Raw genomic sequence first — 18,458 nt, forward strand, 5'->3', positions numbered from 1 at the left:
ACAAATATTTGCTGTAAATGCTTTTTTATGTATTAATAAATAACGCTTTGAACCTAATGATGTTGCATTAAAAATCTTTCTACTTAACTGTCAAAAAAAGATGATGTGGATGTGACAGCAAAACCAAAATTTATTCAAGAAACACTCCTCTCTCCACTTCGCCTCTCCCCTATTTGACAGCCAGTGAATATCGACAGTTGCAGATGAGTTACACTTCCTCCACAATGAACAAAAAGAACAACAGTTAAGGCAGAGGTAAATTGTTACTAATAAAATTGAGCAAAGACACATTTTAGATGTATTCTATTTATGTATTGCATGACTCTTTGGTAGAGGTGGGACAAACTGCAGGAACACAAGTTACTCAGGTTACTGAAGTTTCAAGTCAAATGAGTCACAATTCCAGACGGTCTAATATCAGATCACTCGTGTCAAAGTCAATTTACTGTCATATTGGACATTGTAGGTTGTTAAGTACTCTGAACATGACTTGGTTCCACCTCTGCCCTCTAGCCTGAGGAGCAGGTAACAAAGTTCTCCTGACAAAGAATAAATACAAACGATTCAGCAAAATCTTTTCTTTTAAATGTACAAAAACCTAGAATCCCCCCACCCCACCCCTAAAGCAACACTGTGATTGTAATGTAAAAAGGTTCCAAAGCTGTGACAGACAGTAGTTGTGTAGGACCATCACCCATACTGCAACTCTCCCTCCAGTGACTGATAGACTCCGTCAAGATCGAAAGCAGAATATTTGATCGAGTGTGAAGTCCTACAAAATAGAAAAATTTCTGTGTATTTTGGTATTTACAGTCCACATTGCAGAGACGGGGCAGGGAGCGGTCAGGGGGAAAAAACAGTGAAATCAGGAGTTCAATAGTAAATGACAATGTCTTTGAAATCAAAATTCAAAGGCTATTAAGAATAATGTTCATTATCATGCCAGCTTGTCATCCAGGCCTTCTTTTCCAGCGTTTCCCAGTTGCCATTCCCAGAGTTTATATCTCTTTCCTCTCTTTTGATCTGTGCAGCATTGTAACTGGGAACATTGTCTTCATATTTGGCCCGCTTGAAAAAGCCACACTGCAGAGACAGACGAGAGAAACAAAGATTAAAATGTAGCTGAAGACATCTGAGAACATTCTGTTTGAAGACATTCAGAGACAGCAAAGGTGGCTGATGAAGCATTTAATGCCGTCTCAACTTAAAAGCTATCTGTGTTCCTCCACACATAAAGAAAACGTATGTCCCAGATGTTTGTTTTTCGTGTAGAGAGCCAGTGACTGTTTTGCAACAGCGACGAAAAGAAGTGAGAACAAGAGAGAAAACCAAAGAGATGCAAAAGAGCCCCGTGGTTTTGTTTCCGCCCAGCATGAAACAGCAGCATCACCTTCCTGGCCATGTGTAAACTGTAGTCATCCACACATGATCAGGTGTGAAAAAGACTCAAGCACAAACTCTTTGCAAATATAATGTCAGCTTTTAAATCTGCATTCAGCATCACATCAGCAGAATGTCACAGTTGCCTGCTACCTGGCTAATGTCAGAAAGCAGTGCCAGAGGGGAGCAAGAGAAAAAGTGTCACTTTTACACTCCTCAGGCCACATCATTTTACCCGCTCTCTTCTTTTTTATGCACTTGATGTCAGTCTCTCTTTGTCTGATGGGTGATTGTCCTCTTTTTCCTTTTTCCCAAAGACTCCACACTGAGGAGAGGCAAATTGTTAGACAATGTGTGTGAGCCTACAGTTTCAAGTGCTGGCTTTAACTGTTGGGATTAAAACTTGAAGTCTAACAGGGCAGGGGCGTCACAGTTGGGGACAGGATGAGGTCCCATGTACTTCAATCCCTTACCTTCCAGAGGAGGAAAACCAGCAGGGCCAACAACAGCAGCCCAAGAAGGATGGACACAACGATGATCCACCATGGTGTTGCTCCATGCTGGGCCTCCCGCCTCTCTGGGAACACAGTCAGCCTCACCTGGGGAAGAAAATTTTATATGTAATTATATCAAGCAACAGCTCAGGTTTTTTATGTATATGCATTACACTGAGATCTATATGAAGACCGACAAACTGCATGTTGTGCGTGAAATAATGACAACCCCATACAGGACTGTCACACACGTGTCTTATTACCTCTGTCTCTGCATTGTGCAGCACCATATTGTCACTTGCTCCATCAACCCGCAGGGAGGCCATTACTGGGATGTCTATATAATTCAGCTTTGAGAACCCCTATTTGATAAAACAAAAATCAGATGAAATAAACATTATTCAAGGTGATAGTTTAAAGTGTACATGATCATTTCTTATAATAAACAGTGTTCCATTACCTCTAGGAAGGTGCTGTTCCAGAGGCGAGCATGAAGCATAATCATTGCATTACTGTCCATGCCAAACAGGGGGCAGATCAACTCCACACATTTTGCCCCTTTGTTACATGACTGTGAACAGAGAGGAGTTTGCAGTCACCACTGGTTTCTCATAGTGGTTGTAAATTCAAATAAAACACTATAATGGATTTGAAGGAATGCTGGACATTATAACTTGCAGTGTGCCTTGGTCAAAAGACGAATTAAATGAATATTCACAGAGCAGATAACAACAGACTATAATTCAGCACTACGGTGTTACCAGAGTTTCAGTTTTCCTCTTGTCAGTTAAAAGTGCAATCGAGCCCTCGTCATGATCCTTGTTGTTTTCTATTGCTCGTCTCGTCCTGGATTTAGCTGGTTCCTACAGACAGAGCAGGACAAATACAGTTAACTATTACATTCAATTGGATTTCAAAAATAAATCAATAATTACAGCAACAAAGTGGGGGAACAAAAGTCATAATGACAGCTGGCACAGGGACTTAACCCTAACATACTCTGTCCATGCCTGCACTGACCTCTTTGAGCGTGCGAGGGTTGATCTCTCTTTCAGGGGTGCACCTTATCTGATCCACGCCTGTAGAGCTGATCTTCATCAGGTAGAGCAGCCACTTACCGTCCGATGTCTCCTTCGGCCAATTGATGACAAGGGAGGCATTGCCTAGGCCTGCCAAACGTGTTCCCAGGTTGATAACCTGCAGATCAAGACACAACCTATGTTCAGTTGCAACCATGGCTGAACTATTGTGTAAAAACTCACTACATGTTCAAGGTATAACAAACGCAATAAGCGACTGTAGCTTCTGGAACTATGGATCAGTCTGGATGCACTCACTCTGAACTGGAATTTGATGGGATTGCCCATATCACTTTCAGTCTTCATGGCACTTTCACCTTTGACAGCTCCTGAAAAGTAGGCCTGAGAAGGCAGGGCCTGCCTGGAAAGATGGAGATAAACTGTCAACAGTGTGTTAACATGTATGCAGACTTAAATATTTGTATGTGTGTTTGCATGTGTCTTACCCTGATACAGACAGTTGCAGCATGACTATCACCTTTGCTTTTGCTTTTACATGCTCTATTTTCTGCTGGTCACTTGTCCTGTTAGAACAAAGGTTACACAAAGGTTACTAACAATGTCACCCACTACATCTCTGAAGTTTAATTCACTGGAAAATGTCAAAAAGGAATAAAATCGTAAAACTGTATCATGTCGTCATTGTTGCAAGATTGAAAGCTTTACTTACGTTTCCAACTGTAGATTAATCTCCACTTCTTTAGTGGTTAGAGCGATGCCTGCTGTGTCGAGAAGTATGTAGAAGGTCGTCTACATGCACATACACAAACATAACACATACACAACAAACATGCATAATGTATCAATATTAATATTAACACATATGGGGCATACCCACAAATCACACAGAAGGTAGGCAGTGTTACCTGAGAGTCACGTTTGAAGGGATTTCCCAGCTCACAGTCAGCTCTAGATCCATCCTTATTGGCTACACAGACTACCTCCTGAAATCAATAAGTTTCAGTTAAAACGAAAACCGTGTACGTGTGACAACAAACGAGAGAGAACGACAGAGAGAGAGACATACATTAGGTGGGGCATCGAAGGCAGAGTATGTGAGGGACGGCGGGAAGGTGGCAATCACAGAGGCTTCGTGTGCATCATCTCCATTCAGGTTGGTCACCGTGATCTCCAGCGCGATGTCCGTCTGGTCGGCAAGCGAGACCACCGGCAACCCATTGTCCCTGCCGAAACATTTAGGTCATGACCCGGTGTGCTCACCTTGCTGTGCAGATCCATTTAAGACAAATAATCACATAGTGCCAATACAGCTTCTGTGTCTCTTACATGGTCAAAGGCGTGAAGACATCTTGGTCAGTTGTCCTGTGGCCATAGCGATATGTTACGAGCAAATTGCTCCGACATATATTGTCGAGGCCACAACCCTGCTTCACGAATTGCACCTGCCATTGAAAAAATGATAAATTAAACAATACTAACAGAATAAATCTCTCTATTAACTCTTCTGAACTGATAGTATGTAATTGCGCAGATTTTGGTCGTTTGTGTACTTTCAGTTCCAGAGGTTTTTACTTCTCTGGATGCTCAAGGAGTTTGTTGCAATTGAGCTTTTATCTTTGATTTGATTTTCCTTGATAAGACCAAACGACAATCAACTGTGAAAGATTGTGTCATTAACTTGATTTCAGAGCATCACCTTGTCCTGTAACTATTTCCAGATTTCCAGAAAATTCCCCAAAACAAGCAAGCATGTATTGAAACCCATTAATTTTTACTTGTGTAAAGAAAATCAGACTTTCTGGACTAAATAACAGAAAAAATAACCATGATGAGGAATAACAGCACCATTTTTATGTGAACATTTCAAACATTTTTGCTGAACTTACTCAAATTTCAGGATGTGGATGTAACCTTGTGGCACAATTATTATAAGCAAATGTAATTTTAAGGGATTAAATGCTTGTAAAAAATCCATTAAATCTAATCTGGCCATAACAATGCGACCGTAAATTCTGATGTGATGTATGGGCCAGATGCCATCCATATTTGAACCACATTCGTCTTTACAGTCTTACAAACCCTGCCAAACCTGGGCAAATATGCCTCCTTGATGCCACATCTGGGCCGGATCAGTGTGATGTGCCTGTGTAGATACACATATCACTTCAGTCCATTCATACAGTTTGATGGGCTTTACCTGAAATCCAGCTTTCGGCGGATCTTTGGCATCCAGGACAGGAGCTAGAGCAGCATTGGTGTCCTGTCTGCGTTTACGTTTAGCACCCTGGATTTCCACAGACACATCGATGGGGATTCCATGCAGCTTGTCTCGGATATTGTCCTGTAGAATAACACTGTAACATTGTAATAACATTGTACTGCACATACTGTAAATCATAATGTATATACTGTAAAATCATTCTTTGCACTACTGTATATACTCTACTATAAATACCCCTCTGTGGCATTTATTTAATAATTGTAATACACTATTTAATTAACACTTATGCACTTCTGGTTATCTGCATTCAGTTGCTTGTACCTGTCAGAATCCTAATCAGAAGAGCTTTATTGCCAAGTAGGTTTCCACTTACAAGGAATTTGTTTAGTAGTTGGTGCAATCAACATAATAAGAGCAAAAAACAATAGATTTACAAAAGAGTAAATCTAAAATAAAAATATTCACCATTATTTACAGAAAATGTAACTGTGACATGCAATGACAATAAAGTTTAATCTAATCTAAAATGTATCATTTGTATCTTATTGTGCAACAATACCCACGTCACCTTTTTTGGAGGGAATGGAGAAAGGATTCACTACCTGTATGACAATCTCACGCGTGATGCACTTCTTCTTCTCCTGGCCGTCAATGACGACGATCCCTTTGGACTCGTGGTTATGAGAAGAGCCGGTGCGCTGGGTGAAAGCCGCTCTGGGAAGGAGATTTTCAGCATCTGCCTCCAAAGTGTACGCCACGGCTGAAAGGGACACGGGCCGCAATGTAACAGAGAGACAACGAGAAAATGGATGATAGGAATAATGAGAAATGGATTAAGATTGTTCATAAATAGGTTGACTTACTCAGTTTGGGAGCATAGTTCGTAGGCATGGCTTTGTAAGAGAAACATGCCTCAACGTTCAAGCTGGGGACACAATGTAGGACAATATTAGCATTTGCACCAATAAATCATACATCAGTGAGATACAGTAGGTATTGTGATGTGTTCACCAGAAGTTGTTGCCACAATTCTTCTGTGTGAGGTCGATCTGCTTTGGCATGAACTTGATATCCTTTATGATTTTGATAACTGGACGGGCTCTAGGAGAACAGAACTCAATCAGCACTTTGATAAACCTTAGCTGCAAAGTCATATTAACTTATTGACTCGCACACCTGTAGACAAAGACAGAGTCAGAGAGGGATCCAACAGCCAGATCAGGGTAGGTGTTCCTATCCAGGTCCATGTTTCCTGCCAAGGAGTAGCCAAAGAGTTTCACACCTAGAGGTTCCCCTGACAGAATCTAAAGGAAGAGGAACACACACTTACTGTATGTATCTTGGTGAAAAAGAGCAATAATTTGGACACTGGAAGCAGTTCATTATTATCAGTTTAGTACCTGTGCATCTTTTTTGGAGTTCAGTCCTTTGTCTGATCCATGGTAAATGTAGACATTTCCTGCACCATTACTATCATAAGGAGCTCCAACTGCAACATCTGGCAGGATAAAGAACAGTGCTGATAAACATTCTCACAAATATGTACGCACACAATAACACATCACAGGTGCATCCCCAAAAATGTACATTTATGTAGCGCACTGTGTATCCACAAACACACACTCCGGCCTCACCGTCGTAACCATCCTGATTAATATCTCCTAAATTCTCCACAGACAGGCCAAACATGGAGTTCTGTGGTCCGTCAATCCTTATTGGTGTGATATCATCCCATTTTCCAGCCTTATTGATGTAAACATAGATGGCTCCTCCGATGACGCCCTCCTTCTCAAAGTACTGGGGGGCTCCCACCACTATGTCCTGCCAGCTAACACACCACAGATGGCAATGATGAGGAGCACACTGGTCAAATGAAGACATAAAGTTCTCATCTGTGTACCAATTGAGCATCAACCCACCCATCGTTATTCAGGTCCAGCACAGCCAGGTCATAGCCGAACGACGAAGCCAGCCCCTCGCCTTCTAGCGTAAACTCCTTTATCAGGATGCTGCTCGTGTCTCCGCCTTTTTTTAACAGCACGACCTCTCCGCTGTGGTGCGCTCTGGGTGCTCCTGCCACCACCGTCAGCTGGCCTTTCTTGGTCAGGCTCTTACCTGAGTCCAGAGAAAAACCTTGGAGGGTGAAGAGAATGAAAAAGAGGGAAGCACGTTTACACAGACGAACAGCGGTTGTGGGCGTACAACAGGCAACGCGCAACAAGTCGGAGCGCTGATCATGACATCCCCGCCTTTATTTTCTCTTCCTTAAAATTGGGCTAAATGTAGTGAAGTTGTGAGAATAAAGAGAAGTAAAGTGCAGGCACAGAGCGAGCTGTGTTTTACCCAGGTAGCTGTTGGGGGGGGCAGGGACCAGGTCAGGGTTCTTGCTGTTTTCATCACCTACTTCAAATGGGCCGTCGTCATAGATATCCATCTCTAACAGAGTGTCATTTTTCTGCTCCAACCGTACCACACCTGGAGGCAGAGAGAAGAATTTAAAGGTCTGTACTTGCTATAACGCCGTGCTTCTACCTGTCACACACACACTACCCTATCTACCTTTCCAGTTGTACGCTCCGGGGGCCCCAAAGATGATGTAGTGGTAGTCTTTGTCGAATGTGGCGGAGAGGCCCTGCTGGCAGGAGCCAAACATCTCATGTCCCCTTGGCCGGCTCTCGCAAAAGTGCCAGCTGCCTCCGTCTTCGCTTGACCTGGGGTCGATGGTTAGATCCTGGCTCAGCACATAGCAGCGACCTATGATGTCGCGGGATTCGATGGGTGTGTTTACGTTAGTCCGCCGTTGGTAGCGATGAGCACAGGTCTAACAGAGAAATGACAGCACACAGACAGACACTGATAAAGTTGAATAGAAATGGCCGCTTCATCAACTGCGATCAATCGAAGTGTTTTTGGTGGATTCAGGGTCAAACACACACACACACTTACCACAATCTTGCCTCCTGGCCCCTGACTGTTTACTGTCACTCCCATCCACTGATTCTCTTTGCTCTCCTTCTTTGGATCCTCTACACAGATAAAGGGAGAGAGACAGGAGGTAAAGAAATACAAAGATGCCAGTGTGACTATCAGAGTGTGTAAAATGTCCCAAAGCAATAAAGAAAACACACGAGAGAGACACACGGGACTAGACAATGTAGCTCACCTTCATTATCAAAGTCGAGTCTTTCGCAGCCAGTAGTTGAGGAGCTGATGTCACAGCTATAGAGCCCCCCGGTCACTTTAGCTTTCTGACCACTCAGGGCTTTGGCTCTTGGAGAACCGACCAGAAGTCTGAAACACACACACATGCGCAACAGGGTTAAGTCTTCGTCTTCATTATCCACACACAGTCTAAAACCGATTTGGTGAAACTGATCTCATGCAGGGTTTAAAATTGAAAGAACTTTGGCATTTCCTCTTTTTTCCATTAGATTATTATCACACATTCCAGTCCCCTGTGTCACACAACAGACATATTCACACATATACACACACACATATACACACACTCACACTCTGCAACACTCAACCAAACTGATGTTCCATGTCCTCTCCAGTCAAAGACCCCTTTCAAATGCCTGCTGTGCTTGATTGAACCACGCTCTCTTTCTCTGTCTCTCTCTTTCACACACACACACACACACATACATACATACACACATACAGTGACTGCCTTTGTGAACCAAGGACAAGGGCAAATACCACACCCAAGTCTCGGCGATGGCCATGCAGTTCCCTGGATTTCCTGCAGTATGTAAATCAAGACAACACAAGGATGTTGTCCTTTAAATTGATGCTTTGTGTAGATTTACGCAGGGAGAACACACACACACTAGCTAACAACCGCCTCTCTGTCAGCCTCAATCTCAGCTTCTCTGCGTATGTCCCAGGGACTCTCTCTGGCTCGCTTTGTCCGATCTAGTGAGATCTGGAGTTAATGTTGCGCAGCAGTCTTCATCTTTATGGCACCAGATGAGATTAAGCGAAGCCATTTTTAACTCAAATACAAACCTTTCTCAGATATCTACATCACCCAAATGGAGGCAAAGCAAACCTAATGTGATCAACTTGTTTGCAGTGTTGGCTTCAACAGTCAACCACATGTGGGAAAACATTTCAGGGAGGATAAAGGGAATTATTGTGAATCCTTTGTTATGTTCACAAATACACATTCATCTACTCTTTCGTTGCTACAGTGCCACCGTGCACATTGAGTGAAAACATAGTATCTAAGGTTCTGTCCCTTTAAGGCTCCTGACCTGCCTAATTTGCAGTATAACAGTAGTTTTAAACTGCATGTAACTATACTGAAGGCCGAACACACACTCATATGTCATGGTGTGTAGGTAGGTAAATTCAATTGTGTTACGATATTGACATAAAATGCTCGGAAGTAAAATGCTTCTAAAACTAAGCTTTTATTTATTTATTTATTTATTTATTTTGTTGCACTAGCATAGGTGATTTCTCGTTCTCGTTTCATTCTGCACTGTACTGTAACTGTTGCACAGTAATTTCCCTCAGGATAATAAACTGTTATCTTATCTTATGGCTGGTTCTGGACCTATGCATTAAGCCTACTCAAGCTTATCTTATATAGCGCTATAAAATGAGAAGATATAACAAGAAGCACAACATGTCCCCTTTAAATGTGTTTCCAGCTGCAAATTTTAACTTTAATAGAAGGAAATGCTTAAGGCCATTTCATCTAATTATGTATGCATGTATGAATGGTTTAAGAAATATGGCAGAATAAAACAACGTATAAAACTGTGTACGTAGTTGCACATCCCATCGTCTTCCCCTGTTAACCATTATTTGATAGCGAAACAGTGAGAGTGTGATGGAACTTCCCTCTAACATTCACCACACCTATTCCATGCATCATTCTTCATTCGTCATCCCGGCCCCTGACTTGACATGCCCTGCTCGTTCTGGTATCTGCCTCTACATGCAGAGAACACATATTTGCACACCATGCAATTGCGAGAGTACGTGTGTGCATGAGTCAGCACTTTCAAGGGTCTACCTCAGGTGATCAGCTTTGCCCCTGTTATCCTCTCGGGCACAGGAAGGAAGGAGAATGGAAGGAAGGAGCTCTGCCAAGACACAGCAGACTCCCAGTGGGAAATTGGGTCAGTGGGTCTGGGGGCTTAGCTGCTTAGCAGCTAAATCAACATGGATACAGTATTTACTCCAGGCTGTTTCCTTTGGGTTAGGTAACACATTTTATTGATCATAATTAATAACAGCCACATAGGATCATCTGGAGTATAATCTAAAAAAGACTCATATATATATTTATTTATAGTTTTTGCAGCACATTACTAATAAAGAGTGAAGTGCTGACATGTCAGTGTGATAGACGCACTGTGATGAGGCTGACCACTAAACCAATGACAGTGACTGACCTGTTTATCTAATCATCCACCAGCAGCAGAGGAAGAACCCAACACACAGGCTTAGTCTACAGGAAGGACCAAGACAAATACAGAGATGTTTGGCTGAATGTGTGTGTCAGGAGAGGGTGCAACCCCAACACACACGTACACACAGGCAGTCACACAGGCAGTCAGTAGCACTCGGACACACTCTCCCACCGCAGAACAAACTCCATAGCAGTCAGTACACCATTAGTGAACCATCCCATGATGAGAAGTGTGATGGTCTTTTACAGCAGCGAGCTGGCTGCCTGCAAGGGCACAGCCTGTTGCTTGGCAACAAGCCAGTGGCGCCCAATCAACTAGAGGCGTTCATCTCCAAATGGGTTGCTGTTTCAGAGGCTTTCGAGAACAACTGCTGTGATGTGTTATCAAAGTTCTCTCTCCCTCTGTCTGCCAGCTGGTGTGTGTTTCACAGTCAGAGTCCTGACTGGGTGAATAATGGGCTGTTTGGTGCCCAGATGTAACCCTGATTTATGTTCTTCTCCACATTCTTTCTTCTGTGGCCTTTCTTCTCCTCTCTCTTCCTGCTTTGATGTTGGATAACCTTGGCTCACCTGAGGGGAAGAGAGGGGATAAAGGAATTCTAAATCTCACTGTTGGGAGGGGATGGAAGGGTGTGTGTGTGTGCCGGGGGGAGGTGAGTCTTAAAAACACACAACTGGTATTCTCGCTTCAGAGTCCATCTTTTCTCTTTCAGTGTGTCTCTCTGTGCTTTATTCACGGTACATCCGTCACTGTAATACTATTGATGAGTTTGTTTTCTTCAGTGACATTTTATTTCCCATATGTGGCGTATTTACTTGCACCCACACATTTCTCACAGTAAATCCTGCATCTCCAAGCTCTTAAACTTCCTAAATTCTCTGTGTGGCTCCTCCTCCTTTTCTCTCCACTCACGTTCAGCTCTTTTCCCTCTTGACTGTTGTCAAACATACAGCTCTATTTGGCAATTATGACCGACCATGGAATGTTTCACACATGCATGCAGACAACTATGTGCACACACACATGCCTCACACAGGTTGCTCCCGCCATGTAGTCTCCTGCAGGTACATGTAACACAACGGCATGAAAGACTTTGGAAGACAGAAGTCTGAATCAAATTGGCAGGCATGCCAGGTGAATGATTGTGACTCATGGTGCACATCCAGGGGAGGCTGATAACAAGCAGGCACACACTATCTATCTGCCACGCCTCGGGTTAAGAATGTATCACTGACACTCATCAAATGACTGACAGAAAACCAACACCTCAAGGGTACAGCCACAGCCTGCATCTGCATCAATAAGAAACACAAAGAGACACAGTGTGCACTCAGCCATACATACTCCTACGAAACTCCACAACACAATCAAACCATCCACACATTCCACTTCTGTAACAGAGTGTGAACAGTATCACTGCAAAACAAACATGGCGTCCTGCTCCAACATGTTCCCCCACACACACACTCAAACTCGTATAACTCGCACAGGCTCCAAATTGCTCAAGATTAGGTCTTTCTGTATTGAATAATGGCAAGACTACATGTAATAACCCAGCAGGTACTGAAATTAGAGAATACACCAACATTAACATTATCATCACTGTGATCTCTTGAATCGGTGCCCATAAACATGCCAGCAGTGACTTCAGGAGAAATTTTGCTCCTAAATGCCAAATAGCTGTCTCACCTAAAACACTCAAAAAAGGAGAACGAGGACGCGCAATAGTGTGCGTGTGCGTGTGTGTGTGTGCGTGCGTGTGCGTGTGTGTGCTCCTCCAATATAAACTCACAAATAATTAACCTCGAAGGCAAAACTTAAAGGACAAAGATTAACAGGAGTACGAACTACAGTCGACAACTCAGAACAGGTGTACACGTTTCATTTAGCGACCTTAATCACCACTTACCGAATATTCACCTTAAACTATTCCAATGGAACCTTTAAACTTTACAAGTAGTTACTTAAATCCAGCTCCCTATAAAAAGTAAACTTACATTCTCTTATCCACCGGATTAAGTTGCCAGTGCATGGCGAGAGAGAAGCCAAACAGGCTGTCTGGCTCTCCGCTCTTTCGCAGGACATTGTCCGTGTCCAGGTTGAAAGCCGAGAATCGCCCGAGTCCCACGAGAAAGACGAGCCACAGTCCACAGAGGCTCCGAGTCCACATATCCTCCATGACGGACATACTCACGCCTTCGACTGACAAGAGTAATGACGCTGCCTGCAGGAGCCCAGGAGATTGGGAGTGTGAGTGTGTGTGAATGTTTGATCACACTTGCACCTACTTAAATTTACCCCTCCCACTGACGTGCGCGCGCACACACACACACACACACACACACACACACACACACACACACACACACACACACACACGCACACACACACACATCTTCCACAAGTCTATGGTCAATCATCCCCAAGGCTGTGTTAAAATTGTGGCTGTATTGGTGTTTAAAAAAAGTAAATGATAGATCTCTAAATATACATAATGTATAATGTAACAGAATAAAGGCTTTAGTTTAAAAACCAATGGCTCAGAGTGGGGGAGAGAGAGAGAGAGAGAGAGAGAGAGAGAGAGAGAGAGGGAGAGAGAGAGAGAGAGAGAGAGAGAGAATCCTGCCAGAAGTCCTTTAATATGTCCTGCTTGCATTGACTCTTCACTCCAGAAACAAAGGGGAAGAACATAACAGGAGATAAGACAAAGACTCCAATTAAGATGCGTACAAATAGTATCAACGAAATATGAAATTAAGTGTTTATACCCAATACATTAGCAAGCCTAACCCTAAAACCATAGTCTGAACCTAGAGATTAGTCACATTTTAAATTCTCAATCCCTTGAGTGTATCTGGCTCTGACATTATATCATTATGAGTCCTGGCCATGTCCTGGCCCATGTCCTCTGTAATGGCACATTGGATGAGTCACACAGACAGGACGGGGCACAAGCCCTCGATCACAAACGCGCTCCCTAACTACCAGGGCCTCCAAGGCATTCCTTGAGACGCTGACCCAAAGCTTGTCCTCCAAAACACAGCGTTCCTGACAGACAACGCCGGCTTTGTCCTAACAGAAAGGGCGAGTGCAGACAGAAAGGGAGAGAAACATGCAGCCCACATACAGTATAAAAGACACAAATAGTGGCAGAAGTACGGGGATACAGATGAGGGAAAGGGGATCGGTGTGATTTACATACCTGTTTTGGAACTGTAAACTCTTTTAAAGTAGAGTAATCCCTGAATCACGTGATGGAAGACTGTAACTCATCCTGTCTATTGTTGCCCTTATTATTTTGCTGTGCAGTTCATGCTGGTGTTTAGTTTTTAGTTTTTCTCTTCTCCTCTCTTCTTCTCTTCACCACAGCCTATGATGAAATTTTGTAGTAACCTACATTGCTGTTTGACATCATCCTGTCTAAAACTGTATTTACCCTATGAGATCATCCCATCAACATCATTGATGCTATCCTGGACTATGCATCCACACTAATGTGCCATGTTCTCACAACCTCCAGTGGCCGTGGCTTCCTGCTGTTTCAATTTCAATCTACTTGTACTTCATATCGCCTATTTTACCTCAAGGTCTACAAAAAAAGTTAAACAACAATAATAATATCAATACAACCCTAGAACCCTCTTTTTTTCTCTCTCTCTCTCATTTTCCCCCTCTTTCTGGATAAAAAATTATCTCCAAAATGTCTAAAACTGTATGCGCACTGTCATGTCAAATGTTTGCTTCAATAAAAAAAAATAAAAAAAAGTGCTGGACGGCACCAGCGGTTTTCTATGATTCTGTGGGCAGAAACGGGGAATCAGCCTGTTCACTGATGAGGAGCAGCGGCGTGTACAGTGAGGTGAGTGTGTGTTCAATCGTCTACGGCCTTTGCTCGGTGAGTGTGCATGGGAAAGAGACAGATAACTTACTGACAACATGCCAAGAGACGCAAGACCCGATAAATTAACAGATATATGACACTTCCTCTGCCTGACATCCATCCTCTCTTTCCCTCTCTCTCTCTCTCTCTCTCTCTCTCTCTCTCTCTCTCTCTCTCTCTCTCTCTGCTGTTTGTCTTTGCAGGATTCCCTTGGTGGCTACAATTGAGTTTCATAACTAACAAAAATTAATTCTGATAGTGCTTGTTTGTTAATCTTATCTCTTGCCCCAGTGGCGACTACACACACCACAGTATGTCAGCACCTCAGCGTCTCCCTCTTCTGTTCCTCCCTATTTGTTCTTCTCCTCCGCTGTCCCTCAGGGCAAATAAAGGTCACAGCTCTTGCCTACACACAAACACAGTGAAAAGATCAATCTGTTGACATTCAGTCTGTATGAGGACTCAGAACATACAAACATACAGTGTGTTCTGCTAAGAAGTACATTAGACAACTGCTGCTCTAAAAATGAGGGGATGTTCAATTCTAATGAAAAATGTATTACTGACATGAGTAGTAATAAATATTCTGGTCATAACACAAATAATTGCAATACATCTGCTGTGTTCATTAATAGCAGAGGAATAATTATTACCAGGGAGGGGAATACGAAGGAATGAGAGTCACAGCAATATTCTCTACAGTCATACACACACTCGCAGACACACACACACACACAGTGCCTAGACTTGCCCGAGCCACAACCCTGTGTTTGTTCTTAAAGCTGCGTCCTCAGGAACAGTAAATGAGTTGAAACACATTCTCACCTTAGGGTGTGGCATGGCCGACTCAGTGTGTTCTAGTTTGTGATGCTGTAGAAATATGTAGCCTTGGGATACTAACAAACACTAAAAGATACGCACGCACAAACCTTCATGATGATATCAACCTCCTATTCCAAGATATTTCACAACATTTAAGCATTAATTCAGTTTTTCCCAAGCCCAATTGATTATCTAAGCGGGATTGATTTTCTAAGCCTGTAAAAGTTATGACAGCAGCTTCATCTTAAGTAATTTAAGGCCCATTCTCCATTCTGATTCAGAGCAGAGAAATGGATGACACAGTTGACATCTGCAAACCATAAATGTAGAGCGATCCTCTACATTCATGGTTTTCAGTAGGGCTTAACCGCAAAGTAATGAGTGCTGATGCAGCTCTATAGGGTTTGACGATATATAGTGTATAGTCACTCCAAACAGGAAAGTATGTCATCCCAGTCTGCTGATTTCAAAGAATATACCCTTGCGTCTTTGTGGACCCACAGCTGAAATAACGTTACGTTAGACAAAATATTCACGATGACAAAACCTTAAACTCTCTTTTAATGACTTGAGTCCAGAAGAGCCTGAACAGAATAAGAATAAGCATGTTCGTGTGGAGACATGCCAAAATACACTGTGTGACAGAAGCCAAGCAAAGCTATCAGTTAGCAATCAAGTGACATTGGGGGGGACAAATGTCTTATTAACATTACCCATAGGGGTATCTGTTATTCATTGTATGGATCCTATTTTTCATAGGAGCCATGCTCTCATGGTTAAAACATACAGTCACAAACATACACACACACACACACACACACAGCTGTAACAAATCCTTCACCCTTTCTAAAGAGTGTATTGATAGTCAATAAGGACCAATTGATGTCATCTCTTGTCCACCAGTGCTGTAACACCTTGGGGACAACTGCAACCACTTTTTGTCCGTGTACCTTCTAAATGAGGGCTGGCAGAGTAAGTGTGTGTGTGTGTGTGTGTGTCTGTTCCCTTCTCTTTTGGCAGATTCAGGTCGCCAATGATACTTTGGATGGAACTTCTGTATCGATTCATTACTTTGTCTGTAATGCCATCATGGCACGAATAAAATGCATTTTGAAAATGTAAGTGGCTGCTTCATAGAATGCACACAAACACAAACACCAATACACACTCGCACCAGTGGATCCCAGTGGACTATAAGCTAGAAGCTGGCAGCTCAACAAAACAGTTTTACCCACAATGCCTTGCTCTGGCAGATAGATAGCCCTATACTTCACCGGGTAGAACTCATTGTTAATTCAGACACACATCCGACGTGTGAGGATTGTTTAAGAAATTCCTGCACTTTTCCACCACAGAGAGAAGTTCCTCCCCTTTGCAGTACTATATGGATTCACGCGCACACACACATACACACACACACACACACACACACACACACCCACACAAAACAACATCTTTAAAAGATCTGCAGTGTGTAAGAAGTAGCAGAGTCAAAGCAGAGTCCATGTTTGGATGTCCATGTCATATGGAATGTTCTTAAAATATTTGTTTATGCTGAGAAATAAAGAAATGTCACACCCCTAGAGAGGTCCAAATTCCACGTACACAAACACAAAGCATTATAACACTGTGCCCCTGAGCTGCATAACCGGTTCTCCCTGGCCAGAGCCCAGAGAGCTGGGGCGTTGTGCAGGGCAGTGGGCTCCTGTGTGTATTTCAGTGTCTGTGTGTGTTTCTCAAAAGACAACAGAGACAGATTCACCATTTATCTGGGACCTTTCCAGATGCCTTAGGCAATGCATACCATCTACACACCCTCACACAAAACACCAAACCCTCATTTCTTATTTTGGCAGTCTGCGCTCAGTACTTAGACTCGGGAATGGTGTCAAAAGGACAAACAGAGACAGAGAGGTCGGAATTCTATAATCCAGGCTACACAGGGATGTCTTTGCGCTGCAGAACTCTCCTGAAATGTATTTCCAGTGTGTTCAAAGAAAATCTGCATTCTGCCAGTGAAAGAGTCAAAATACACACACACATCTGCAAACTGACATGTGGCACGCATATACTTTCTGCACCCAGATTTAACCGCATATGCTGCAAATGTGTGTAGCTTCTTGGAATCTCTGTCATTCTCAGTGTAATTTTTGGATTTAATTGTTGTTAAAATGAAGGTTTCTGTGGACACACACTCAATAATTCTTAGACAACACAAGACATAAAGAGACACTATGGCAGAAATAGAGAAAACATTAATTAGAAATCAAATTAAGGCAAATAAACTAAGCACAGACAACAACTACAGCAACAAGGCTGGACTAAATCATTCTTTTCAATAGTAGATCCCGGAATATACACATCTATAGAAAAACAGCTATTTCACAATGTAAAGAGATATTTTAAATTCCTAGGTCCCAATTTACCGGTATATTTTGATGGGTTCTTCCCTGAATATTGCAACCCCCTTTCCCCAATTTTGATCTTAATCTGTTCAGAAGTTTTACAACTATGAACAATCAAATCATCAAACACAACAGCCTTAACACACTTTTAGACAAATACTATCCTATAAGGTGTCTACCAGTTGTGTTCAGAGTGTGCATCCTGTCTTAACTGAATTAGAAATGGGGCAGTGTAAAATGCAGTGTTTGACCCCCATTTGGGCCATTTACTGGCATCTTCTCTGCTCTGCTCTCCAACAGCATTGCTGTGTAAAGTGTATTACATGTACATTACATTCACCCATTCATACACAAGGTTTGATAGTACGAAGCTAATTCATCTCAGAGATTTTTCTCATTCAAAGGTTTTTTTGCTCATCATGACAAATAACATAGCCTGTAGCTACTTGCAGCAAGTGTTCAAGTCCAAGCAAGAAACTCAGCAGCTGTTTTGTGTGTGTGTGTGTGTGTGTGTGTGTGTGTGTGTGTGTGTGTGTGTGTGTGTGTGTGTGTGTGTGTCTGTGTGTCTGTGTGTGTCTGTGTGTCTGTGTGTCTGTGTGTGCTTGTGAATGACAGATCCATCTCAACAGGTCTGGAGATGATTTGTAAACTTGTTAATGGTATGAATCCACAGGTAACCAAGGAAACCAAAGATTCCTGCAGTCCTCTTCAGTGAAATCTCTCAGCTATGTGTGATATATCGCAAGCAGTTTCTCTCTCACTCACACACAAACACACACACACGCAC

The 18,458-nt window shown here is 42.7% G+C and overlaps 1 protein-coding gene across 2 annotated transcripts; it reads right to left on the reverse strand.

Moving 5' to 3' along the window:
- Positions 1-112: 112 nt before the first annotated feature.
- On the reverse strand, positions 113-12,838 carry LOC142994032 (integrin alpha-6-like). Of its 2 annotated transcripts, XM_076144690.1 has the most exons (26): positions 12,562-12,838; positions 8,299-8,426; positions 8,082-8,161; positions 7,695-7,956; positions 7,479-7,610; positions 7,055-7,268; positions 6,770-6,963; positions 6,536-6,633; positions 6,312-6,439; positions 6,147-6,236; positions 5,999-6,060; positions 5,738-5,895; positions 5,112-5,255; positions 4,241-4,356; positions 3,981-4,137; positions 3,820-3,897; positions 3,624-3,703; positions 3,400-3,477; positions 3,212-3,314; positions 2,895-3,071; positions 2,636-2,737; positions 2,335-2,445; positions 2,138-2,236; positions 1,854-1,979; positions 1,616-1,705; positions 944-1,083 (listed from the first exon to the last, which is right to left on the reverse strand). In XM_076144690.1, exons 1-25 carry the CDS (start codon positions 12,750-12,752, stop codon positions 1,631-1,633), a joined length of 3,183 nt encoding a protein of 1,060 aa, XP_076000805.1. In that variant the 5' UTR covers positions 12,753-12,838; the 3' UTR covers positions 944-1,083; positions 1,616-1,630. The 2 variants fall into 2 exon arrangements, with proteins under 2 accessions (XP_076000804.1, XP_076000805.1); XM_076144689.1 differs by lacking the exon at positions 1,616-1,705 and having other exon boundaries at positions 113-1,083.
- Positions 12,839-18,458: the final 5,620 nt, after the last annotated feature.

The sequence above is a fragment of the Genypterus blacodes genome, unplaced genomic scaffold, assembly GCF_046128005.1.
Source record: "Genypterus blacodes isolate CSIRO-AG114 ecotype Tasmania unplaced genomic scaffold, CSIRO-AGI_Gbla_v1 ptg000029l_1, whole genome shotgun sequence".
Lineage (NCBI taxonomy): Eukaryota > Metazoa > Chordata > Actinopteri > Ophidiiformes > Ophidiidae > Genypterus > Genypterus blacodes.